At 38.5% G+C, this 24,001-nt stretch overlaps 1 protein-coding gene across 4 annotated transcripts in view; it reads right to left on the minus strand.

The window, feature by feature from the left end:
• The window catches only part of SLK (STE20 like kinase), a 45,482-nt gene that overhangs the window by 11,348 nt on the left and 10,133 nt on the right, over positions 1-24,001 (minus strand). Inside the window, exons 3-14 of one of the 4 annotated variants that reach the window (XM_081863414.1) lie at positions 18,460-18,624; positions 16,744-16,792; positions 14,705-14,854; positions 12,162-12,234; positions 11,604-11,798; positions 10,843-10,924; positions 9,309-9,437; positions 7,267-8,712; positions 5,713-5,843; positions 4,999-5,122; positions 3,773-3,952; positions 920-1,012 (exon numbers count right to left, since the gene is read on the minus strand). In XM_081863414.1, coding sequence (XP_081719540.1) covers positions 920-1,012; positions 3,773-3,952; positions 4,999-5,122; positions 5,713-5,843; positions 7,267-8,712; positions 9,309-9,437; positions 10,843-10,924; positions 11,604-11,798; positions 12,162-12,234; positions 14,705-14,854; positions 16,744-16,792; positions 18,460-18,624 — 2,817 coding nt within the window. Of the gene's footprint in view, positions 1-919; positions 1,013-3,772; positions 3,953-4,998; positions 5,123-5,712; positions 5,844-7,266; positions 8,713-9,308; positions 9,438-10,842; positions 10,925-11,603; positions 11,799-12,161; positions 12,235-14,704; positions 15,024-16,743; positions 16,793-18,459; positions 18,625-24,001 lie in introns of those variants that run through there. The other 3 variants (XM_081863412.1, XM_081863411.1, XM_081863413.1) reach the window with 3 other exon arrangements.

Raw genomic sequence — 24,001 nt, forward strand, 5'->3', positions numbered from 1 at the left:
GGATCCTGCTCCATACATGAGATAAACTCTTTCCTCTCTTTCACTCCCCTAACATTCCACCTGTCTTTCTTTAGTGCACTGACTCCTGAGATTTCTCTGTCATTCAGGGAGTTCAGCAGCAGTCTCCTGACCCCCTCACACCCTTGTACAGAAACTGTGATACAGCTCACTTTAAAAATTTATACCTGAAGCATTACTTCAGAATTACTTCTGTCTCATTGTACATGAATACATAGGAAGTATTCATGGATATCAGAAGTTATCTGCACTTAGTCTGGGATTTAATACCAAGACAAGGAATGTCAACAAAAAGTGAAGAGTTCTTCATTGCCTTATTCACTATATACACTACCACACACCCAGATCCTTATATAGTTCAGCTGCGCTTCGTTTCAGACAGGAAATGTAATCAATAGTATGTCTGCTGCAATAGCATACTTGGAACACAGAAAGTACAGGCAAGCCATTAAATAATAAACATGGACACCATCATGTCAACTGCATTGCCTGGGATTAAAAGATTCAAAGGTAAGATATAATGAAAAATTGCTTATAAAAATATTATTTACTACTTTTACACTTTGATAATGTTATTCTTTATGGTAAATGCCCTGAATAAAGTAGACATTACAGCCTGAAATTCATATCCACACCTGAATACACACTAACTACATAAATTGCATTTTTATAACTTTGGCTGTTGTTCTAACTAATCACATCTAAGTAAATGAATACTGAATAGATTGCACTTCTGTTTATATGACACATTTGAGCTACGGTTTTAAGAATGGTCAGTCATTACAAATTAATATCATATTTACTCAGAGGGAAAACAAAAAGCAACCACTATGGAATGGTTAAAGCTATTGTGAACAAAGCTGCTTGGTTGTTTTTAGAAGCATGAAGCTGCTATGGTTACCTGAGCATGCTGGGATTGAGAAAGTTCCTCTTTCTTGCGTTTCATGAGCTCTTTTCTCAGCTCTTTTGGTGCTTTCTCCACTTCATTAAAAACCTATAGTGCACAAGCATGCAGAAGGTGGGGAAGATAACCCTTTTTCTCCACAGCAAGCATTTTATGGTGAATACGAGAGGAGCAGGTCAGGCATTATAAAGGTTATCAGAGAGCATGCATTGAAGCCAGAAGAGTTAGCTTGGCAGAAGGTGGATGGAAGAAGCAGACATGCACAAAGCATTTGCGGACTGCATTCTACAAAGAAGTGCATGAGCTAATTGTATTCTAGAAACTAGTTTCATTTTGCATGCAACTACTAATTAGATGCTTTTACATTTACTTTTTATGCAATCATTCAGTATAACACAAAGGAATTTAAGACCGTTGTCAAAGGAAGAATGATATTGGGAGGGACAACAAATGATTTTACCGTCATGGAAAAGCTCCAAAATAGCAGGATGTTTAGATTTCTCAAAAATAACAGCTACTGTTGACATTATATCTCATTTGAGACACAATTGTATAAAGAACAACTTTCATAAAAGTAAGCCACCTCAAAAGGGGCATTTGCAGAGCATAGGAAAGTGTAAATCAAGTGTCTAGTTTCATATAGCTTATCTAGCTAGTGACATTCAAAGAAGGCAACCACTTACAAATATTTTTCAGCAATGTATGTCAAAGTATCTAAAGGATAATTTTGTCAGGAAATAATAATGCATGTTATATAGATAATCAAAAGTATGATTGTGTATTTTTCATACTCTCATGAAGAGATTCAGTACTCTAGATGTTATTTCCTACAAAAGAACTAGGAGGTCACAACTATCCAAGAACAAATGGCTGTTTAAAAGTCAAAGAACCCAAAGAAAACAAAGCCCAAATCACCACATGCTACTGTTCAATGAAAAAGATTGGTCCTGAGTGCATTAAACCTCTTCACCAGATTTCCTTTTGAGACCCAATTACCAATAGAGACTCAGAGTGCAAGAAATTCAGCAAAAAGAAGAAGTAATAGTCAATATTGTGCAAATTAAACACAAGTGATGGTATCTTGGAGATTAAATGACATATATTACTTAGTATAAAAATCATGAAAAGTTGTTTAAAAACCAAATGAAAGCATCTAGAAATCTGTGCAATCTGTTCATATTATATGCCTCAAAATTGGTATATTATCTAGAAATTGTTGAACTGCTTTTTTAAAAGTTAAGATGAGAAGTAAAAGATTACAGGCACTTTCTGCAGAACAATGAGATCATAGGTAGAATTTCTGCATTTTGCACAGCTGTATTTCTCCCATCCAGTGTAATGAAAGAATACAAATTTCAATTTAGTTTGATTTTAAATCAATTGAACTTGATACATAACTATGCTCTCTGCTGAACTCAAACTAAACTCAAATTAAATTTAAAAAATGCCTTTATCACTGACTGGGTCATTTCTAGTCCTTAACATATATTACAATCAATCCCCCATGTGAGTCATTCTGAAAGATCAAGGGTTATACAGTGGTACCTTGGTTTACAACCATAATCTGTTCCGGAGGTCCATTTGTAAACCAAAACAGGTTGTAACCCAAGGCGCGCTTTCACCAATGGGGCCGCCCCAAAATTTGTTCGTAATCCCAAAAAAATCGGTTGCAATCCAAAAAAAGGTTGCAAATCAGAACATGCACTTCTGGGTTTGACGTGTTTGTAATCCAAAATATATGCAAACCAAGACGTATGCAAACCAAGGTACCACTGTATCCAATGCTAGTCCTACTCAGGGTAGATTCACTTAAGTTGCAGTCATCACTAACTTAGGTTCACTGAGACTAATTCAAAGTAGTGCCATGGTAATCGTTCTTCCAGCACAAGTGTTTCATCTTGCCAAATGGAAAGAGCTTGCTCTCCTATTCCAGTGTGCTGTTCTGGAGGTTATCCTTCTCCATCCGAGCCACTTTAATGCTGTGCGGAGGGAGGAAGAAAGCCCTGTTGCATTATCCAATGTCCACGTGCAGGCTTCTGCTAGCAGGGCTCAACAGTTGAATCTAGATTATTAGTTTAAATGGCTTTGTAATGAGTAGAACAAAGTTGGCGACAACAAATCTTGCTATCAGAAGTATGCATGCAAACAAAGATTGCATGCATGCTTAAGATTGCAGTTTTAAGATTTTCTGGAGGCACAGAGTAGTCTTCCACAGCACAGAGTTCTAGAGTCTTCCACACAAAGTTAATTAAATCACCTTTTTAACAAATTCAACTACAAGTAAAAAGAAAAACAAAAAACCATTGCATTTTGTTATGAATGTTTCATGAACCAATGCACAAATATCCTCCTCCCTCCACCTTTGTGCTGCTTTTATATGTACTGAATATAGTAAGGAAAATCTTTATTTGTCACACATATCCAAAGAGGCACATGTGACAGATATGTGTGCAATGGATTCTAGCAGGTCTCCCTATTGAACTCCTAGATCAATTTTACATTGTCTGTAACATACAGGTATTGACTGCATATAACATTTGATACTGTTCCAAATAAATGGCGAAACTCCTATGCTAACAATGATGTTTAAATCATAAGGGTGGAGACATCTACACCACATAATTGTTTTTTCATTATATTTTCTTTCCTCCTATATAAGGTTACTATTTTCATTGCACATGGCTGTTTTTTATTTTAAAAAACTTTTCAGTGCTAAATATTATTATAAAAATACATCTACTGTTGAAGCATCTTATGGTGATACATCTTTTTTCAAAGTAAGACTGCAGACATCACTGGAGACCAAGAAATACCAACCTTATTTTTTCCAACTAAATAAATAGTATTTACCTCTTTTTTCCTGTTTTTCAGCATGTTCTGAAATTTGGACAATTCTTTCTCCTGTTCTGCTTTGATGCGTTTTGCTTCATCACGTAAGCGATTTGTATGTTCCTGTTCCAAGCGCTCTATTGTCTGTTTCTGCTGTTTTTCCAGGTTTTCAATCTCCTGGTCATACTGCCGCTTCTTGCTCTGAAAAATAATTCCATTAAATTTTATATTTACCTATTGTTGAACTTGATGGGTTTGAGGCAGGGCAGAGGAAGTCTGCACAAGTAACAATTGCCTATGCTTTTCAGTTCCTAGATTTTCTAACTAGATTTCTGCTGTTATGAAGCACAAAAAATACTTTAAAAACCCCATAGAAAGTCTTCAAAACTCAGAATCAGAAGTGGAACTAATTGTTATTGCACAGAGTTTAAAAATATTGGCAGAATATTCTCACTAGGACTGATACTATAAAGTTTATTTCCTTCTTGAACACAAACACACACAAATTCAGCTCTTGAGAATCTAATATTTGGAACTCAACATATGTAAACTATTTTGTTAAGGGTATAGTGGTTAAGCTTTGTTTTGTATGCAATCTTTAATACAGGAGCCTGTTTCAGATATAATAGGGAGTATTTTTCTCTGCCCAATGAATAAGCAGACCCCCCCCCAATACATAGAACACTTTTTCAAGTAAGCTTTTTTATTATCCACTGCAAGGAAAAAATAATTGCACATGGGCTAGAAGATCACAGTGTTTTGGGTACCACAGTCTACTACAGAAAGGCAAAGATCATGAACTGGGCCTCTGAAATTATTTTGAGATATTTTCTACAGTTGTCAAAGTATGCAACAGCTTCCTCTTCAGTATAGCAATCCTGTAAAGCTGCATTCACTACCTACAAGTAGAAAATAAATGTTTCTAACCTTCAAGGGTAAGAAGTGGCCACATTCTGCCAATTCTAGTACTGACCATGCCTTAACAAGACACTCTCAAGCTAAACATTGCAGCGCTTCACTGCCTTTTCCACTGTTGGCAGCCAGTGACTACATGCAGGGCTACCATTGCAGTAGTTTGCAGTTCAGTTAAGGCTTTTGGTATGCAAGTTTCATTCATAATACATAAGATGAAATGTGGCAACAAGGGCAAGGATATACCTAGAATGACTTCTAGGCTGCTTACATTAAGTAAATTAACTCAAAATAAGGGGCCTGCAAAATGTGGGTGCAAGGGAATCAAACCTTACCGTCATTTCTTGTTCAAAGCGCCTGAACATCTGTTCTCTTTGTTGTAAAAGTTTATTACTAAGCTGCTGTTGAGCTCGCTGCTCTTCTTTTTGTAGAAGTCGTAACTCTCTTAATTCTTGACGCCTGGTAGGAAGGAGAATGGAAGCAGTATTGCAGGGGAGAAAGAAACAGACCGAGTTCAGAATTCTGCATCAGTGTACAGTGTAGATGCATTGGGGGGCTGTGCAGAAATATTATTTATTAAATTTCGATACTGTCCTTCATCCGAGGATTACAGGGCAGTTTACAGTAGAAAAACACAAAAATGCACAACATAGTAACAAACGAAAATAATATTCTCCTACTGGGCCATAGATTGTTTAATTAGACAAGGGCCTGGGAGAAGAGGAATGTTTTTGCCTGGCATCTAAAAATATGTAATGAAGGTGCCAGGTAAGAGATGGGGAGAGAATTCAACAACCACGGAGCCAACACAGAAAAGGCCCATTCTCGTGCTGTTACCCGCCAGACCTCTCATGGAGAAGGCACACAAAGAAGGGCCTCAGATGATGATATCATAGTCTGGAGTGATTCATACGTTATTTAAAGGGACAACATGAATTTTGTTAAATATAATCAAACCACAGTAAGTTATTAAAAACAAGCATGAGAAAAGTTGTTTTAATTCAGAGAAGAAATCCTCTGTCATTAAGAATGGGTATTTTCAAACTCACCGAAGATATCGTAATTCTTCACTTTTAGAATCACTTTCTGTTACAATTTTAGAGGTAGTCACACTTACTTCCACACCATCAACAACAAATTTGCGAGTTTTCTTTAATGTTTTCTTGTGTCTTTTAGTTTCCTGAATAAAAGATCATGCATTATTTCTGTGCTGCATAAAGCATACTTGTCCAACCTTTACTTATTTTTGAAAGAATCCAAAGCCTGCAAGTTCAAAGATTTCAGTTTCCAACCAACAGAATTAGATACTAAATTTCTTTATTTAATTCTGTTTCTTTTCACAAGATGGGCAAAGGTGTACTCAAGTTTGCTATGAGGTATGTTCTTAAAGAAGAATTCATTTCTTCAACTGGCCATTTTGGACCAGTATACTACTGAATATACAGACAAGGCTGAACTAAAGTAATCATCTGAATAACTGCTACATATGCAATCCACCTTCACTTTTACAAAAGTAACCAAGAACAGAAAGATAATTCAAACCTATTTTCAAGCTGTTAATTCAGAAGTATATACTTATTATTTCAATGTAATTTACTCTCTACTATGGACATCTAGGGTAACAGCCTTAACATTCTTATTCTGCATGAATTCAGGAACCTTCACTTAAATTTGTAGACAGATATCTAGTTATAAACATAAAATATATTATATAGTGTGTATGTTAAAAATTTAAAGGTACCCCTGACCGTTAGGTCCAGTTGTGGACGACTCGGGGGTTGTGCACTCATCTCGCTCTATAGGCCAAGGGAGCTGGCGTTTGTCTGCAGACAGTCTCCGGGTCATGTGGCCAACATGACTAAGCTGCTTCTGGCAAACCAGAGCAGCGCACGGAAACGCCGTTTACCTTCCCGCCGGAGCGGTACCTATTGATCTACTTGCACTTTGACGTGCTTTCGAACTGCTAGGTGGGCAGGAGCTGGGACTGAACAACGGGAGCTCACCCCGTCGTGGGGATTTGCGCGTCCCTCTAGTGTGTATGTTACACATTGCCTATATTAAGGCTAGCTAATATTTTTTTGCTCAAGGGCCACATTGATATTTAACTACCCCTCTGAGGGCCATGGTATACACATGCACTTCCATACAGCTCACATATGGACCAAACATACATGCACCACCACATATGTATACATACCATGCTCACCAGTTCTATACACAACTCTCTCGTTCTCTTACATACACATAAACACTCAGTATTTCCAGCCCTTCTTATTCCAGCACTGGTGTAGTAAAGGCTGGAAACACAGCCTTTTATTTTGCACCTACCCCTGTGCTGGAGTGGAGGAAGCAGGCATCTCTGATCTTAGTCTTGGGCTTAGAATGGAGACAGAATCCCAAATTTTCTGATTTTATCTCATACCTTTAAGATCCTATCTAAAGAACAGGTAGAGAAATTTTAACTCCTGATCAGATTCAGAGACAAGCTGTGGAAGCTAGTGGGCAACTTCCTATGGGTTGGTGGGGCAAATCCAGTGCATAGGCTGCAAGCTAGCTACCCTGATCTGTATCTCTATGTTACTAATAGAATTGTTGACTCTTACTTGTAAAGATATTGATCCGCTCTCCTTGTTTTTAGTGAGGAAACTGGAAATGGACAAGTTCAAATCAATGCTGCTGTTGTCAGCAGTGGAACCTCTGCCTGAATCTGTATCATTTTCTTTAGTGCTTTCAGAATCAACATGATGCGAGTTTTCAACACTATCCTGATTGCCAGATTTATCTTCTGCCTCATTTTCTGCAGAGCTAATGCTAATATTGGGTACCGGAGACACCTCATGTTCATGCATCTGCTTAGCTGCAGAATCTTCAAGCTTATTTTCAACTGGCAAACCACTGGAAACTGCTGATCGGTCTGTGTCCATTTGTATATTATTCTCATGCTTCTCCTCAGCTCTGTTTTCTACTTTATGTTCAGGTTCTGCAATTTTATCCCCTGGTGCAATGTTGCTTTCCTCAGTTCTTGCCTCTTCAGTATGTTTTTTGTCTGCTGGCTTATGCTCAATGTTGTCTGCTCTTTCTGAAACACTGACCTCTGTTTCCTTTGTGCTGCTTGTCTTCTTTGAATCGTCATTGTATCCCTCAACTAACTGCTGATCAGAATCTACCATTTTCCTCATTTCTGAGACTTTCTCAGAAGCATCCTCAGCCAGGCACTCTGCTGGCTCCTGAGCATTTTCAAGCACTTTATCTACATCAGTGACCAGATTGTTGCCAGTACTGTCAATTTCTTGTGGACTACTGGTACCTTCTTTTATTTGCTTCTGTGGTTCATCAGCTGTCTCAGCTATGACCTTCACCTGTGATTCCTCAGTACCTGCAGTAACTTCATTTTTCTGACTTTCGTCCTCTTTCAGATTACCCTCTTTACATTTGTCATCCCCTTGCAATTCCTCAACCTCTTTAATTCCTTCGGTAGGCTTTGCCTCTTCCATTTCATTTTCTTGGAGGTTTGTGGTACTTTCTTCTTTCACACCAGCTGCTTTAGAAACTGCATCTGTAATTTCTGCACTGCTGCCTCCATCATCAGGAATTGTTTCTTGTTTGTTTTCAACCGTTGATTCATTTGTGAAGTCCTTTCCTTCCTCTGTTTTTAGACTGGGCTCAACGTTAGTTTCAGATGCTACTGTGCCAATCTCCTTTTCCTCTTTCTGTGACTCTGTGTTTTCACTTAATCTTGAATTTTCAATTGTCTTCTCAGTCTTCTTTGCTTCCTCATCTTTATGGAGCAATGCAGATCCATTCTTCAGTTTTTCAGTGTCTTCTTGTATGGTGCCACTCGTGCTTGCAGTGTATTTCTCCTTTTCATTTTTGTCAGGAGTCACGCTTGTTTTTTCACCTTCAGGTGCACTAGTACTATTCTGTTCTGTGGATGAACGCTCTGTTTTTTCAGAAACAGATTCCAGAATACTGGCATTCTGTGAAAGTTTATCCTCTTCGGAGCTGGCAATGCTGAGGTCAGATGAGGCTCGTTTACTTGCAGGTAACTGCTAAAATAGACACACACAAAACTGATTAGCTATACAATGCAGTAATAAGGAAATAATGCTATCAAAGTTTTATATCAACCAATGGGGAATTTAATGGTGATTACAGGGCAGAAGTGACCTGTTCCTTTTTCCTCCCTACTGTGGATTTTCCTAATTTACTGTACTGATAGGAGGGGGAGAAGTAATCACTGACTCCAGAGCTGGCAGAGGTTTTATCTTATCTGGGACACGCTGGAGGAATGGGAGGATCCCATGGTCCTCCTCCCGCTGGAACACTAACTAGAGAGGACTAATGGGAACAGAGATTTCTTCTGCCACAAAGGGGCCTTTGACTGTGGCTCTCCCTTCTCTGACCATGGAAACGGTTCCATGGCATCCTAAGGAAGCTGACATTTACTTACTTTGCATTTTACATTGGCATCTTAAAGAAAATTGTGTGTAATGCAACAGAAAGCGTGTCAGGACATATTATAAAAGGCAATTGGCATTGTATCCCTAAGCTCAATTACATGAAAGATCAATGGAAATGAATACAATTCATAGCTGTAAACTGCAGCACAAGTTAAAATATTTTTGATATATTTATTTTAACTTACCAGAGAATTTTCAGTTTCTTCCTCTTCTTCTTCCTCTTTCCCATCTTCTACTTCCTCTGTAACTTCAGCCTTTGCTTCTGCAATCAGTTCTCTGACTGGTTTATTAGAAGTTACAGTAACAAATGGATGCTGTTTAAAAAGGCATAATATCAGTTAATCAAAATTAAAAACCATTTAATAGCAACATATTTTATCACTTAGGGCCAGGTTATGGTCTATTTTGTATCCAACTCAAAATAAAAAATAGAACAATTAAAGGAAAATTTATACTGCTTACAACTTTTTTCGGTGCTATCTGTTCTTCTATTTTCATGTCTAAGATCATTTACATTTATCTCTGGCAAATTATTTTTGCCTGGCCCCATTTCAGAAGTCTTTATTTTTAAATCTAATGTATTTTAGATGGGAACATGAATGAAGTAACATGAAACCAAGTCATATTCATCCTATTACATTTATTTAGGTTAGCTCCTTGTAAACTATGAAGGAGACTGCAGCTTCTGAAATACCAGGCAGTAATAAGCAAGGGCTGGAATCCAGAGGACCTATGCATAACCAAGGTCTGGATATACGTTTGTCAGAATGTCTGTCTTCTCTCTAGAACCATCCAAGTGCTCAAGCTCCCTTAGACATGAGAGCTTCTCATGATAATACCAGTGGTAAGGGAGAAGAGTAACAGCACAGTTTACCAATGGGTGCATGCTATTCACTCACTTCCCCAAGGCCCTCTTCTAAAGATCTGCGTGCCTACATTACCAGCTACTTTTAAAATCCAAAGCATGGCCGTTTGGACTAGCCCCCAACGTCTCACCATCCCCCTTCCTGCTTTCCAAAGGGGATTACGGACCTGTCATCTTTTGGAACTGCTGCTTTGAGGAGCAGCTGAAAGGGGAGGTGGGGGAGCACTGCTCAAAGCGATGGCTGAAAAGGCTTTCCTTGCCCTTCATGTTGGAAAAGTTTAAGGAACCAGAGCAGAGCCCTCTTTGCTTGTGCTTAGCTGCTTTCTGATCAGCTGAGTTTGGGGATGGGGGACAGAGACTGCAGGGAGGATAGTTTTAAAATTTCCTCACAGTATTCCTTTCATTCCATCCTGCTGATTGGGAAAGGTTGTGTGGGTATACCTGTCTGTGTGCCTCTGTGGTGCATGTTGGATGTATCTACGGTGTATGTATATGCATGTTTGCAAAAGAGTGTAGAGCTGCCCTGTTTGTCACTAGCATGTGGCTCCTGGAAAACTGGTATTTTATTTATTTTATGTTGCTTTTAGTATTTTCTATTGCAAGCACTGCAGTTTTTAAAACACAAGTTATTTGCTGATTTCATCATTCTCTGGCTAGAAAAGTGGAGTATTAACCAGTTGGTGCCGACTCCTAACTCTCTGGTGACCAATGGCAAATGGGAATGTTCTAAATAAAGTTAAAACATACAAAGATTGAAAATTTAGCAGACTTTTAAAATAGTTCCTGTTTTAAATTATTTATATAAATGCACTCAATAAAATCTCATGACTCAATAGACACTTCGTTCTTCCTACCTGTAGAAGCTCAGCAGTGTTCCACCTGGCATCTACATTTTTTTCCAAACATTTCCTTAAAAAGTCTTTGAAGTCAGCAGACCTGCATAAAAGAAGCTGAACTCAATAAATGCTATACATTCAGTACTACATACAGATTGAGTGATGACATCCACTTCATCAGAAGTATATAATGACTGTCAGATAAAAATAATTTCAGTACCATCTACTTCTTGCCTGCTACCTCTCATAAGATCCACGGCACACTGTTAATAAGCAATTATACGAGAAACGTGCTAAGAGGAAGGCACGCTTGGCAAATCCATACCGTGATCAACTCCCGCCTGGGAACCAATGTCCCCAACTGTGGAAGGATGTGTGGATCCAGAATTGGCCTCCACAGTCACTTACGGACTCATTGTTAAAACCGTGTTTATGGAAGACAATCTTACTTGGCTATGAGTGATCGCCAAAGAAATAGAAGATACTTCAAATCATTTTAATGAAGATTGATGTCCAAGACTATTGTACTATTTTATTTCCATAGCACCACTATCTGCATCCTCATATTTAACTGAAAGCTAGCCTAATTAATATCCAGCTAAGCTTGAAATGCCTATTTGCTTCTGGGGGGAAACAACATTTAACTCTTGAGGCCTAAGTGTGCTTTTTTTGCCAATTGACAATCTTAAAAATTAAGACAGCTTTATTATTCTGTACCTAGGTATTATTCTTGAAAAATAAAAATAAAAATATACCATAAAATAAAATAGAATAATCACCATTTTGAAGGTTGTGCCAACGATGGTGGTTCCGACTTTGCTATTTTTAGCAGAACACGCATTGGATTCAGTTCATGATGAGGTGGTTCTATTTCAGCCATTTCTATTAAAGTGACACCTAAAGACCAAACATCAGCCTTGTAATCATAAGGCCTGTCTTTAGAGGTCTCACACATTACTACTTCAGGAGCCATCCTGAGACAGAAAGCAAAAAAGAAAAGATTTTTAAGATCAATTATCTGTAATAAGTGGTATTTCCAACAGCGAGAAGAAATATACCCAAGGGGCAATATCTAACCAAGTTAAATGGAAATAATCAACATCATCAGAGTAGAGCCACTGAAATAAATGTATATAAATTACTATAAACCATTGATTCCAATGGGTCAGAGTATGACTAATCTTACATATAAATTAAGGTTAATAAAACCAGTAAATTCTCCAACGAAACAACATTATCATTTTGTTTACTATACTTGATTTTTTAAAATATAAATTTGTATATAAAATGCAGTATGCTGCACTCAGCATAAAACAGTACAAAAATTGCACACATACCAATATGGAGTACCAATGAAAGAATCTCGTCTTTGTATTGTCCTTGTATTTTTAGCAGACACTCCAAAATCCGCTTCAAACAAATGAGAAAACATTACAGTCACTCATACCAATATACACTTTTACTTCAAACAGTGTCATTTATGTAAAAACTTGTATAACACCACTCATTTGTCAAGAATATTCAACAGGTTTACAACAAAAAAATATGAATTAATAGAGAAAGGATTAAGCTCATGAGTGATGAGAGCACAGTTTAACCTAGTGAGTAGTTCTGTGACAAGTGAGGCACAGGTAGGGGCATGACTTCTTTTTACTTCAGGCTGAACTCCCAAATTGGAAGCTTGTACCTCCAATAGTATTGAGCTTCCTGGGCACTCTTTGCCAAAAGAATCACTTTAATCATGTATATTTGCATTGGTTTTATAAATCACTGAATATTACTATAATGACAAAGATTGATTTTCTTGGGGTTCAAGAAGACAGAAAAATGGATGAGGTTTGTAGAAGTTTATATTTATAATGGAATAACCAATATGCTCTGTGAACACTTAACTGATATAGTTACGCATTTTAATTATATGATTATATCGTTTAATATTTTGATATTTTGATATAATATTTTGATATACAAATCGGAGGGAAAGGGGCATAAAAGTCCACATCAACAGAAATATGAAGGGAATTCATTCTACAAGTTACTAGTAGCAAAGATGAGTATCCCCAATAAGCACTAAGCTGTTGTCCCCACTAACATCATGAATGCTTAGTAAAATGTAACACAACAATGCAGTTCCACATGAAGCCACACAATGGAAATGGGCTAGTTCACAGTACGTGGTTAGAAACATATTTAGGAATTTTGACGGAAATCTGCTTGTCCGATGTAATTATTTTCCCTTCCTTCCACCCTGGGTTATTCTGGGCATTCTCCCAAACCTCCAGAGTGGATTTGGTGAAGGCTTGGAGATATGTGGGGGAAGGAGAGCCCTGCTGCAATAGCAGGAGTCCTTGTGCTGACTTCTGCTTATAAACTGGACTACAGTGGTACCTTGGGTTACGAACTTAATCCGTTCTTAGACCACAGCATTCTTAAACCGAGGCACGCGCTTTCCCTAATGAGACCTACTTCCGGTATTGCAGAATTTGTTGTCCGAAGCATTCGTTAACAGGACTGTTCATAGACCAAGGTACCACTGTAGTTGAATCTGGCCCTATGAGTTTAAGAAGCCAGTTTGCCAATACTGAAACGTTCTGCCTAAAGATGCAAATAGTAAACGGAGCTGAGGAGGAAGCTGTTCCTCAGTTTAAGTCAATAGTTTCAATCTGGGAAGAAAAGAAATGTATGTCCATTCCTTAATCCCCACACATTCATGTGGATTTCCTAAAATGGCCTTTAAACATCTTAGCGGGCTAAGTTATGACCAAACAGGAAGCAGCCACCACAAAAAGCAAGGGCAAAAGGCAGACACTGCCCTGAAGATCTAAGCTCAAACTATTTTTAAAGATTTATTGTGAGAATGAAATAAAGCTATATATAATAATCTAAAAGTAGCCTAATAATCCAATGAAACAAATTACAGCACAACAGAAGGCATTTACTTGCTGGTACAAATATTCAAAATGCTGAAACTCAATAGGCACATCTTATTCCTTAAGACTAAAGTAAGTACTTCAGCATTCAATGCATAATTTACATATTGACTCCACTCCCACAGCATGTATTGAAAGCCAAGTACAAACAATTGTTTAAAAGTTGGATTAAAAATATATTGCTCCTATAAGGACATAACAGTCCTGCTGGATTAAGCCCAAAGACCCATGTAGTACAGCATTTTCATTTTACAACGGCCAACTAGATGCCTACGAGAAACCTGCAAACAGAAACTGAGTGTAACAGTGCTCTCCTCACTTGACTTGTGATTACCAGCAACTGGTATTCAGAGGCATGCCATTCATATTATCTCAGTGGTTGTTGCTTCTGACCAATCAAGGAATCCCATTCAATGGACAGCTGGCATTTTTATTGTCCCACATGGAAACCTTAGCCGATATGATGGGGTTTCTTGGCATGGCACCTGACCATGCAGAAGGAACAGCCACATTGTAAGGGTAGCATATGTGATTGAACCTTATCTGTAACTGCCAGATGCTGGGGTTTAAAAAACAGGCAATGAATATTGATAGCATGCCTTGATTATAATCTTCCCCAAGCATTTGGTAGGTCAGTACAATACGAAGAAATGGTCTAGCTATGTAGATCATTTATCTGAACAAGTACAGGCATTTTAAAGTGTTTCTATGTGTGTCCCAGAAAACATACCACGTCAGGCTTTAAGAAACATTAAAGTATTCAGTACAAGTACTACAATAGGCCCACCCATTCACTCTGAAATCCAAAGGAAATTTGTCAAGTGTAATTACAATAATTACTTAAATTGTTTATTTTCCAGGTCAACAAAACTTACTTATAACAGCTGGAAAATAATACATCATGAAATCTCTTTTCATTCAAGTTAAATTTTTAAAAGAGGAATACTCACCTAGCTTAATGTCTCCATCCAATGTGAAAAGAATATTCCCAGCTTTTAGATCTCTATGAATGATCTTATTTTCATGCAGATAGTGCAGCGCCTCAAGTGTCTGTCTGCAAACTACCCTGATCTGTGGCTCGGTTAGTGGCCTCTCAAGTTCTACAAGAAAAGCATACTCTCAAAATATAAAAACCATCATTTACAGATTGCATTGATTCACATTTTTTAATGAACATTTGCTTCAACCTGATAAATCTTAAAAGCTGATCAAACAGAAAGGGATTCTCCAACCTAGTGTTGTTTAGATGTGTTTGACTACAGCTCCTATCATTCCCTCAGTTACCTAGGCCACTGGAGTGAACAACTTGTAGTTCAACACATTAGGAGGGTACGAGATTGGAGAAACCTAATGTAGAAGCCACAGTGTGAAAGAAATATGAAGAAGCACCACGAAGAATCAAAACAAAAATGAGAACAGGCTCTGATGCTTACTGGTCACATGACTTTTATTATAGTTCTATGTGTTTTGGAATGAAATAGTCCTTCAGGAACTTGAAAAACTTGCAAGCTCCTGAAATTATCACCCTAGCTATTTATTGCAGACACAGAGAGAATAAACCTGTTCAAATTGGTTGTTAAGTTCAGACTTTCCAAACAAGTACCTTAAAGTACTTGCAAGCTTTTCAAGTTCCTGAAGGAGTATTTCAGAAGCAGAGAGTCAAAATAAAAGTCTTGCAACACTAAGCAATGGAACCTGTTTTCTTTGTTTTAATGTAAAAGCTATGTCATAGATATTTATATCCACAATAGTTCAAATGCTGTCTTGTTTTTCATTTTGCAGCATTGCTGAATCATGATACTTGTGTGTATGTGTATGTTTGCTACTAAATACATTAAAATAAAACTGTTTAACTATGGATATTCTTATATATAAAATGGGTACAGAAAATATATTAAACCAGGCATGGGCACCCCCCCCCCGATGTTGCTGAACCACAACTTCCATCATCCCCAGCAAGAATAGTCAATAGCTAATGATGGGTAATTCAGCAACATTTGGAGGGTCAAGGGATCCCCATACTCTGTGGTGAGCAATCTAAATATGTTGCCAAACTATTTTTTATCTGGAGCACATTTCTCACAGATCAGAACTGGCAACACACTTCCTTTTACACCTGAATTCTTTTATCTTATACACTAGTCAAAATGGAGGTGGCTGAGAGTGAAAAAAGGGAGGGGCTGCAGAAGGAACAGTACTATTAAAGTTCCATAAACTGGGCTCCAGCTTTCTCATCAAAGCTAAAATGAGAGATAAGAATGGCCTATTGGGGAAGTTCAAGAAGTCCTGCTGCTCTGGTAACTAGGATGAAGTAACACTCTTTTGGGGGTTTTACTGTGGTTTTCAAGAGGTCTTGAAATGAACTCCTTTAGTGAGATCGGAAACTGCTCTTCCCTTAAGGCCTTTCTTAGGAGTGACAAAAGCTTTTTATTTTGGAAGGATTTTAACTACTAAATTTATTTCCTAGGGTAGATTTGGTAAGTAGTGTCTTTTGTGTTAAATGTATACAAATGTTTAAAATCACAAGGACCACCCATCCCCAAATGAACCAACCTGAACCCTGCAATCCTCATTTGAGGCCCTTTTTTGTGTGCTTCTTCCATGAGAGGTCTGAAGGGTGGCAACACAGAGTGGGCCTTTTCTGCAGCGGCTCCATGCTTGTGGAGGGAGGCTCACCTAGTGCCTTTGTTACATACCTTTCGGCACCAAGCAAAACATTCCCCTTCTCCCAGGCCTTTTGCTAATTAAACAGTCTGTGGCCTTTTAAACTGTGCGTGGTGTGGTGTGGTTATTGTTATTGTTTGTTTGTATGCTATGTATTTTTGTGTTTTTATATTGTAAACAACCCCATGATCCTCAGATGAAGGGCAGTGCAGAAAATAGATAAATAGATAGACGGACAGACAGATAGATTTTGGTACACAGTATAACCAAACTGTTAATATGCAAAATTGTAGCTTTCTTTTGCAAAACGTAATATTGTACTTGCCCAGCATTACAGCATCTACAGCACCACCAGCACAGAATTCAATCAGGATCTGCATATAAAAAATAAAATAATCTATTTTTAAACTTCCAAGTGTTGAGATTTAACTTTGGCTAGCCAGAGCACAGAAGATAAATCAAAACTCCCCTAACCAAGGACTCAGCTAGATGGGTAGAGAAAAAGCTATTTTATGTGTTATATATGTGATATAACATTGTGCCACCAGATGGCGCTGTGGAGTCCCACTTTTCTCTACCTGTTTTCCCTGTTTAAATTTACAATACATTTAACTGAAACACTCAAGTGTATCAACATTTTGAGGTTTCTGATGTTTGACTAATCAGTCACTCTCTCCTTTCCTCTTTGGGTTGTGAATGTTTGTTGATGACAATAGATGGCAGGGTTTTACTGGCCATATTGCTTACTTTCATTTATAGAAATGAAGAACTCTGCATCTGATATTTAGCAAGCAGCAACAATAGAAAACCTAGCATTTTGTTACTGTTACAATGTGTGGGCACACAATGAAAAACACTGCAATTCCTGTCCCTGTCCAATCCTTAAACACTCTTTCTAGGGAGGCTATATGCTTAAATCAAATTGAGCAATGCTTATGGGCAGAACTGTCTATACCAGGGTGGGGAACCTCAGGCCCACCAGCTGAATGTGGCCCTCCAAGCCTCTTATCTGGTCCTCAGGAATTTCTCTAGGTCTCACACCCCTCCCCTACTGGTCTAGAATTCTAAGATTTAACAAATTGACCTTATAATATGCAACTCCCCCATTAGCTAAAATTTTAAGAAGGCAACAGACTTTGGAGGGGGGAAATTCCATGAAAATTCTGGAAACCCGGGATTGAGGCTTATACCCCCATGATTTTCTGAATGTAGTAAGCCACAGTAAACAAAGTGTGGCCTTCCTAGTGTAGGTCAGGCTCCTCCCTGTCTCTCTGTGTATCTCTCCCCCAATTAGGGGGGTAAAGGGGACCCCTGACCGTTAAGTCCAGCCGCAGATAACTCTGGGGTTGTGGTGCTCATCTCGCTTTACTGGCTGAGGGAGCTGGTGTACAGCTTCCGGGTCATGTGGCGAGCATGACTAAGCTGCTTCTGATGAACCAGAGCAGCACATGGAAACACCGTTTACCTTCCCCCTGAGCAGTACCTATTTATCTACTTGCACTTGACGTGCTTTCAAACTGCTAGGTGGGCAATAGCTGGGACCGAACAACGGGAGCTCACCCCGTTGCGGGGATTCGAACCGCCAACCTTCTGATCGGCAGGCCCTAGGCTCAGTGGTTTAGACCACAGCGCTACCCGCCCACCTGTCAGTTGGTGAAAATGATCTGTTCCTTTCACCTAGGCTGGCAAAAATAAAAGCCCAATCCATCACATTTGAGAGCATAAAGATTTTTACAATGAAAGGGCAAGATATAAGTACTCTTAAATAAATATATAAATTTAAAGTAAAATATCTTATTTTATGAATTGAGATCTCTAGCAAAAGCTTTTGACTTAACAGCAAGCATATTTAGGTCTAAAGTTACACTCCAGAAGGTTTAAGCACCCTTTCCTCCACTGTCAACAAACTGTACATATGCAAACAAAAAGTACTAATTAAACACCCATATTGTACTGAAGTATTGTTTTGTCAAGTCATAAAGACACTGTAATTTCACATCTTCTCCTAAAGTACAGGCTCTGAACAACAGCAAATACCTACCCAAAGGTTGTTTTCATAATAAAAGGCATCTAGAAGTTTGACAATGTTAGGATGATCACAGGATGCTAGGATATCAATTTCAACCATGTAGTCTTCAAGTTCTTCCTCAGATTTAGTATCAATCACCTTTGCAGCAGCAAGCACATTTGTTTCTTTGTTCTGAGCCTGGAAAATACATTGAAACAAAATTCTGGTCAGTTGTTTTACTTGTTCCAATCTATATAACTTTATGAGCACTTCCCCATCTTCAACAGACTCTACAAAGAAGTATTAACATTGTAAAATGTCTATGTTTTAATTGCCCTCTAATTTATTGTCTCATCTCTCATTCAGCTTTTACTGTTACTGGACTCTTTGGGGAGTGGGGAAAACAGTCTACAAGTTGATTCCTTCCTGCATTACTAAAGCACCTGCCCCCGGTATGAAGGCAACAAAAAGAAGGGGAGGGTGATAAACAACGGAAAACTTTAAGGTAATATGACACACTGCTTAAGTCTTCCACATCTGAATGTGGAGGTATGTTCTTGTTTCTGGTTAATCCTAGACAAATTGCATATGAAAGTAGCAACCCACATAATATGTAAGACCTGAGACACAAAGTACACCTTTGTCTCCTGTAGAGTTTTAAACATATCCACAAGTAAAATGACACACAAGGTGAAGGCAAAACTCTGAACTAGTGTGATGTTCTACATCACTGATAAACACACACAGAGAGACACAAGTTGCCAAATACAGGCCAGGAAACAAGTCAACAAAGTTGTGAGGATACAACCAGGAAGAAACGCCACCAATAAAATCAGAAATATTCAACTTCTTGGGGTTTTTTCGGTTAGGGGGTGGATATTGTAAAGCATGATGGCCTTAACATGGTGTCAGGCTAAATGCAGCGTTTCACTGTGCATTCTGTGGGCTTTGGCTCTCTTGTGGGCTTCATCTGTCTTCATGGCTATTATATGCCTCTACTGTTTTGAGCGCCGTTTCCATATCAACCACTTCAGCATTAGCAACAGACTACCCAGCGTATTTGTTGCGGTTCTTTTCCTTCCTCCCAGACATGGTTACTTACAACCCACAAAGTTATATATACAAAACTGGCAACAACCTGAAGCATTTAAAGCAGTTTGGATTTCTTTCATCTCATGTATTAATTTGCCTATGGAGGGCATTAAGCCAAAGTGTCCTAGAATTCCTTTTGGAAAGATTTGTTGACATATTTTACCTTGCCATATCCTTGATTATTATGGAAGTGAATTTTCCACTCCTCTCCCCTATCTTTGCATGTAAATTTCCTGAATATGACAATGTTAGTCTGTTATATTGACTTGTTTATTAGTGTGCATATTTATGTATATCTTTAAAACAAATACACACTTGTCTGGCTAAGCATATTATTTCCCTGACATTTCCAGTAGTTCCATGGGCCTTATTCACATTTTCTAAGCTAAAATGAAACACACCTCATTTTTACCTTTTATAATAAGGAAATCAGTGAAACAAACAAACAAAAGTTGTACATTTGCAAGAGCTGTCAAAACAGCAGCAAATGATTCAGAGTGGAAGCTGCAGGTTCACCTTTAAATGTGAACATCAGTTGCAAAGTTAAGGGTTTGGAGAGCAGGAGTGTTGGAAAGACTAACTGGGCTGTGAGTTTGGATGGATGGAAAACTATTTATTTACTTATTTGCTTACTTGCTTGTTTGGCACCCAGGGCAGATGTCCTGTCACAACCCTAGCCTATTGTGACATGGAAGAGATCAACCACCAAAGCAAAATTCCATATTTTCCCATGTATTAGATGAGGTTTTTAACTCAAAAATCATGTAAAAAAACTGGGGTTGTCATATACACAGATAGTGGCGGGGGGGGGGAGGAGCTGTGTGCTGCCAGCCAGCTAGCTGATTGGTGGGCACGCAACTCCCCCCCATGCCGCTGTGGGAGGCGCGTGCTCAGCAGAGCATTTCCCGCAGCTGCATTGAGGGGAAGCTGTGTGTGCCAGCCAGCTGGTTGATGGCCCACACTCTAGGGAGCTTCCTGCCCACAGTGGCATGGGGGGAGCAGCTGCCCACTTTGCCAACCCCCAGCAACAGCCCTGCTGGGGTGATGGCACAAGTGCAATTTCCCCTTTAAAAAGCTCAACAACTTTGGGCCATCTCCCCTCATTTTCTTTAAAGTTAGTCCCCCAAAATACGGGGCATCTTATACATGCGGGCATCTTATACATGGAAAAATACGGTAACGTGGAAAAGGAGACATAGTAATTCCACAAACTTAACATAAGTCAACTGTGTGATGCAGTAGCAGCGAAAGGGGTGGGGTGGGGTGGGGGAGGTAATGCTATTCTAGGCTGTATCAACAGAAGTATAGTGTCCAGATCAAGGGAAGTTATGCCTTATTCTGCCTTGGTCAGACCACACATGGAGTACTGTGTCCAGTTCTGGGCACCACAATTTAAAAAGGATATTGGCAAGCTGGAACGTGTGCAAAGGAGGGCAACCAAGAAGATCAAGGGTCTGGAAACCAAGCCTTATGAGGAACGGTTGAAGGAGCTGGGTATGTTTAGCCAAGAAAAGAGACTGAGAGGAGATATGATAGCCCTTGAGATATTTCAAGGTGGCTATCACATGGAAGAGGGAACAAGCTTGCTTTCTCCTGCTCTAGAGAAATGGCTTCAAGTTACAAGAAAGGAGATTCCAACTAAAATTCAGGAAGACCTTTCTGATGGTAAGAGTCGTTCGACAGTGGAACAGTGGTGATGGGCTCTCCTTCATTTGATGTTTTAAGCACTGGTTGTATGGCATCTGTCATGAAGAAGAACAGGAGTTTGGATTTGATATCCCGCTTTATCACTACCCGAAGGAGTCTCAAAGCGGCTAACATGCTCCTTTCCCTTCCTTCCCCACAACAAACACTCTGTGAGGTGAGTAGGGCTGAGAGACTTCAAAGAAGTGTGACTAGCCCAAGGTCACCCAGCAGCTGCATGAATGTTAGCTGAGATTCCTGCATTGCAAGAGATTGAACTATGGGTCATTTTCAATTGTACAGTTCTATAGTAGCATTACCTTAAGTCCCCTGTGGCTGGAAGATGCTGCCCACAGAAAGGAACGAACTATTTAGTATGCCTGCAAGAAGCAAATCTGCAGCTTGACTTCTATCACTTCAATTTGTAATGCTCATTTTATTTTTTTGTAGTGGTCTGCATAACTGCATTGGTAATTTAATTTTTGGGAGGAGATATTGCAGAAACCATAGTTCAGAGATGCTGGACTTTTTTTAAAAAGAAAAACATCTTAATTTACTGTATTAGTTGATCTTCGATGGCTGTTCAATGTGGTTTCTGCATGAATCATTCCAGATTGTAAGTGGGCCTCCCTAAATAACTGCAAATGCTTTACTGAGCGAATGACATACTCACAATGCAGCTTCATAGTATTGGGAAAGGAAGTGAAGCACCAAACCAAATAAATCAACAATACTCCACTCATATTAGATTTTTGTTACTGTGATGGAGTCCAGATTTTGCTTTTGTAAGCTATGGCCAGTATTTTTGCTGGCCTAATAACCGACCCAGGTGTCATGTAATACTACTGATCTATATCAGGAATGGTGAATCTTTTTTATATCATCATACACACATACTCATAGAAGGGTCTAGATGAAAGTTTCCTACCCCTGTTCTATATGTGGGGAAACCCATCATTATAAGCTACTGAAAATAAACCAGCATATCTAAAGACCATAGCCTTAAAGGCCAGTATTTGTTTTCTGTGGAGAATTGCTTTCTGTTCAGTCACACTGGCAGTGACCTTCCAAGATCTCAGTCTTTCCAGCCCAGCCACCCGCTAAGATACTTTAAGCTGGAGGTGTGTAGGACTTAACCTGGGACCGTCCACATGTAAAGCATGACAAAGCAATAACCTCTTCATTTAAGGATTTTTTTCAGATCTTCCTGTTTTCCAAAACATTTTCAAGCACTCAAGAACATCTATCAAGTCTAGAGTCTTGTACCTTAGAGATCAGACATGGGGACAGTGAATGCAAATAATATTTGTGTTATGCCACAAGAGTAAATCTGTGTACAGATAATTGTATAGTACGGTCTCCACTAAATGATTATGGAGGTTAAACTGTGAATACAGTTGCAGAAAAGCTTGAGGAATGAAACAAAACTCCGTTGTTTTTCTTCCATAGTTTCACTGAACTATGAAGTAGTAACTAGCATCAATATAAATGTAGAAGTGAATCTTATCAGTGAAAAAAAATGACTAGGCTAACTTCCAACAGTTTCCGCAAGCATATTATACAACTTTTTAAGTTGTCACTTTATTCCTCTCACATTCTAACTCTCAGTTTACCAGCAGAACCATCTCACATGCTTTCCTCATTAATAGGCCAACAAACAAGTAACAAAACTGCATGACTAGCTTTTCAAGTACTACTTGTAAAAGAGGCTTTTTACAAGAATGTGTACTAGGCAAACACATTTATCACACAGTGATTCATTTTTCCTTCCACAGAATTAAAATCAACTTTGAAAGTTGGGAAACAACAGTTTACAAATAATTTTAAGCAGGGTCTAATTTGAAAACTGCATTGATGTTTAATAAGTGTCAAGACTTTAATTTATAAAGTTACAAGTACGTAGCATAGTTCATGGCACAAAATCATAAGCATATATTTTAATTATGTATGTATTTATAGTCTGCTTTCGTAAATGTTTATCAAGGCAACATACAACATGCAAAAGGAAAATTAATTCAGTAAAGCATCAATAAAACACCACTAAAAGATTTTTATAAAATTATAAGATTTTTTTTGTAGTAAACATCTATCTAAACAGTTTTCATACAGCATTTATCTCCCTTGACTGGCCTATCTGAAGTTAGATGAATTTGAAAACATTCCATTATTTCCAAATAGTAAAAATACAGTATTACAAGTCTGTTGAGCTTAATAGGACCACAGACTGAATGCTACAGACCCGATGTAAGAGCATCTTTATAAAAGCTGCTGTTGGCAGAACAGAACACAATTATACACAGAATTGAGAAGATTTTTCTCCAAGAGGTGATAACTGTGTTCTACCAGTTTGAGTTTTGAACTTAAGTATGATGTAAATTAAGTAACCAAATGTACTGCATCTATATGCATAAAGGCAACACACTTATGCATAATTCTGCAAGTGTTAATATTTTATCCATAATTATCAAGCTTTAAGACTATATTAAAGTAACTATTATGTTTGGGTCAAAATGTCTTCTTTCACATGGAGAAACTCTTATTAACATGAGAATGCTAAAACAAAGAAACAGGCAACACATTAAGAGTGGACTAGGGAATTCTATGTAGGATTATGGAGATTGCTTAGGTAACAATCTTCTCCCCACGGAATCCTATTGGGGGCGGGCTCTCCCAACCCTCCAGAGCAGATTTAAAGAAGATACAGAGAGTACCATCCCTGTTGCACCAGTGGGAGTGTTTGCACTGCTAGTAGAATGGGGTGATTGAATCTGACCCTAAGGCTGCAACCCTAGAGTTTTCT

Source organism: Podarcis erhardii, assembly GCF_964252035.2.
Source record: "Podarcis erhardii genome assembly, chromosome: 5".
In the NCBI taxonomy this organism is placed as follows: Eukaryota; Metazoa; Chordata; class Lepidosauria; order Squamata; family Lacertidae; genus Podarcis; species Podarcis erhardii.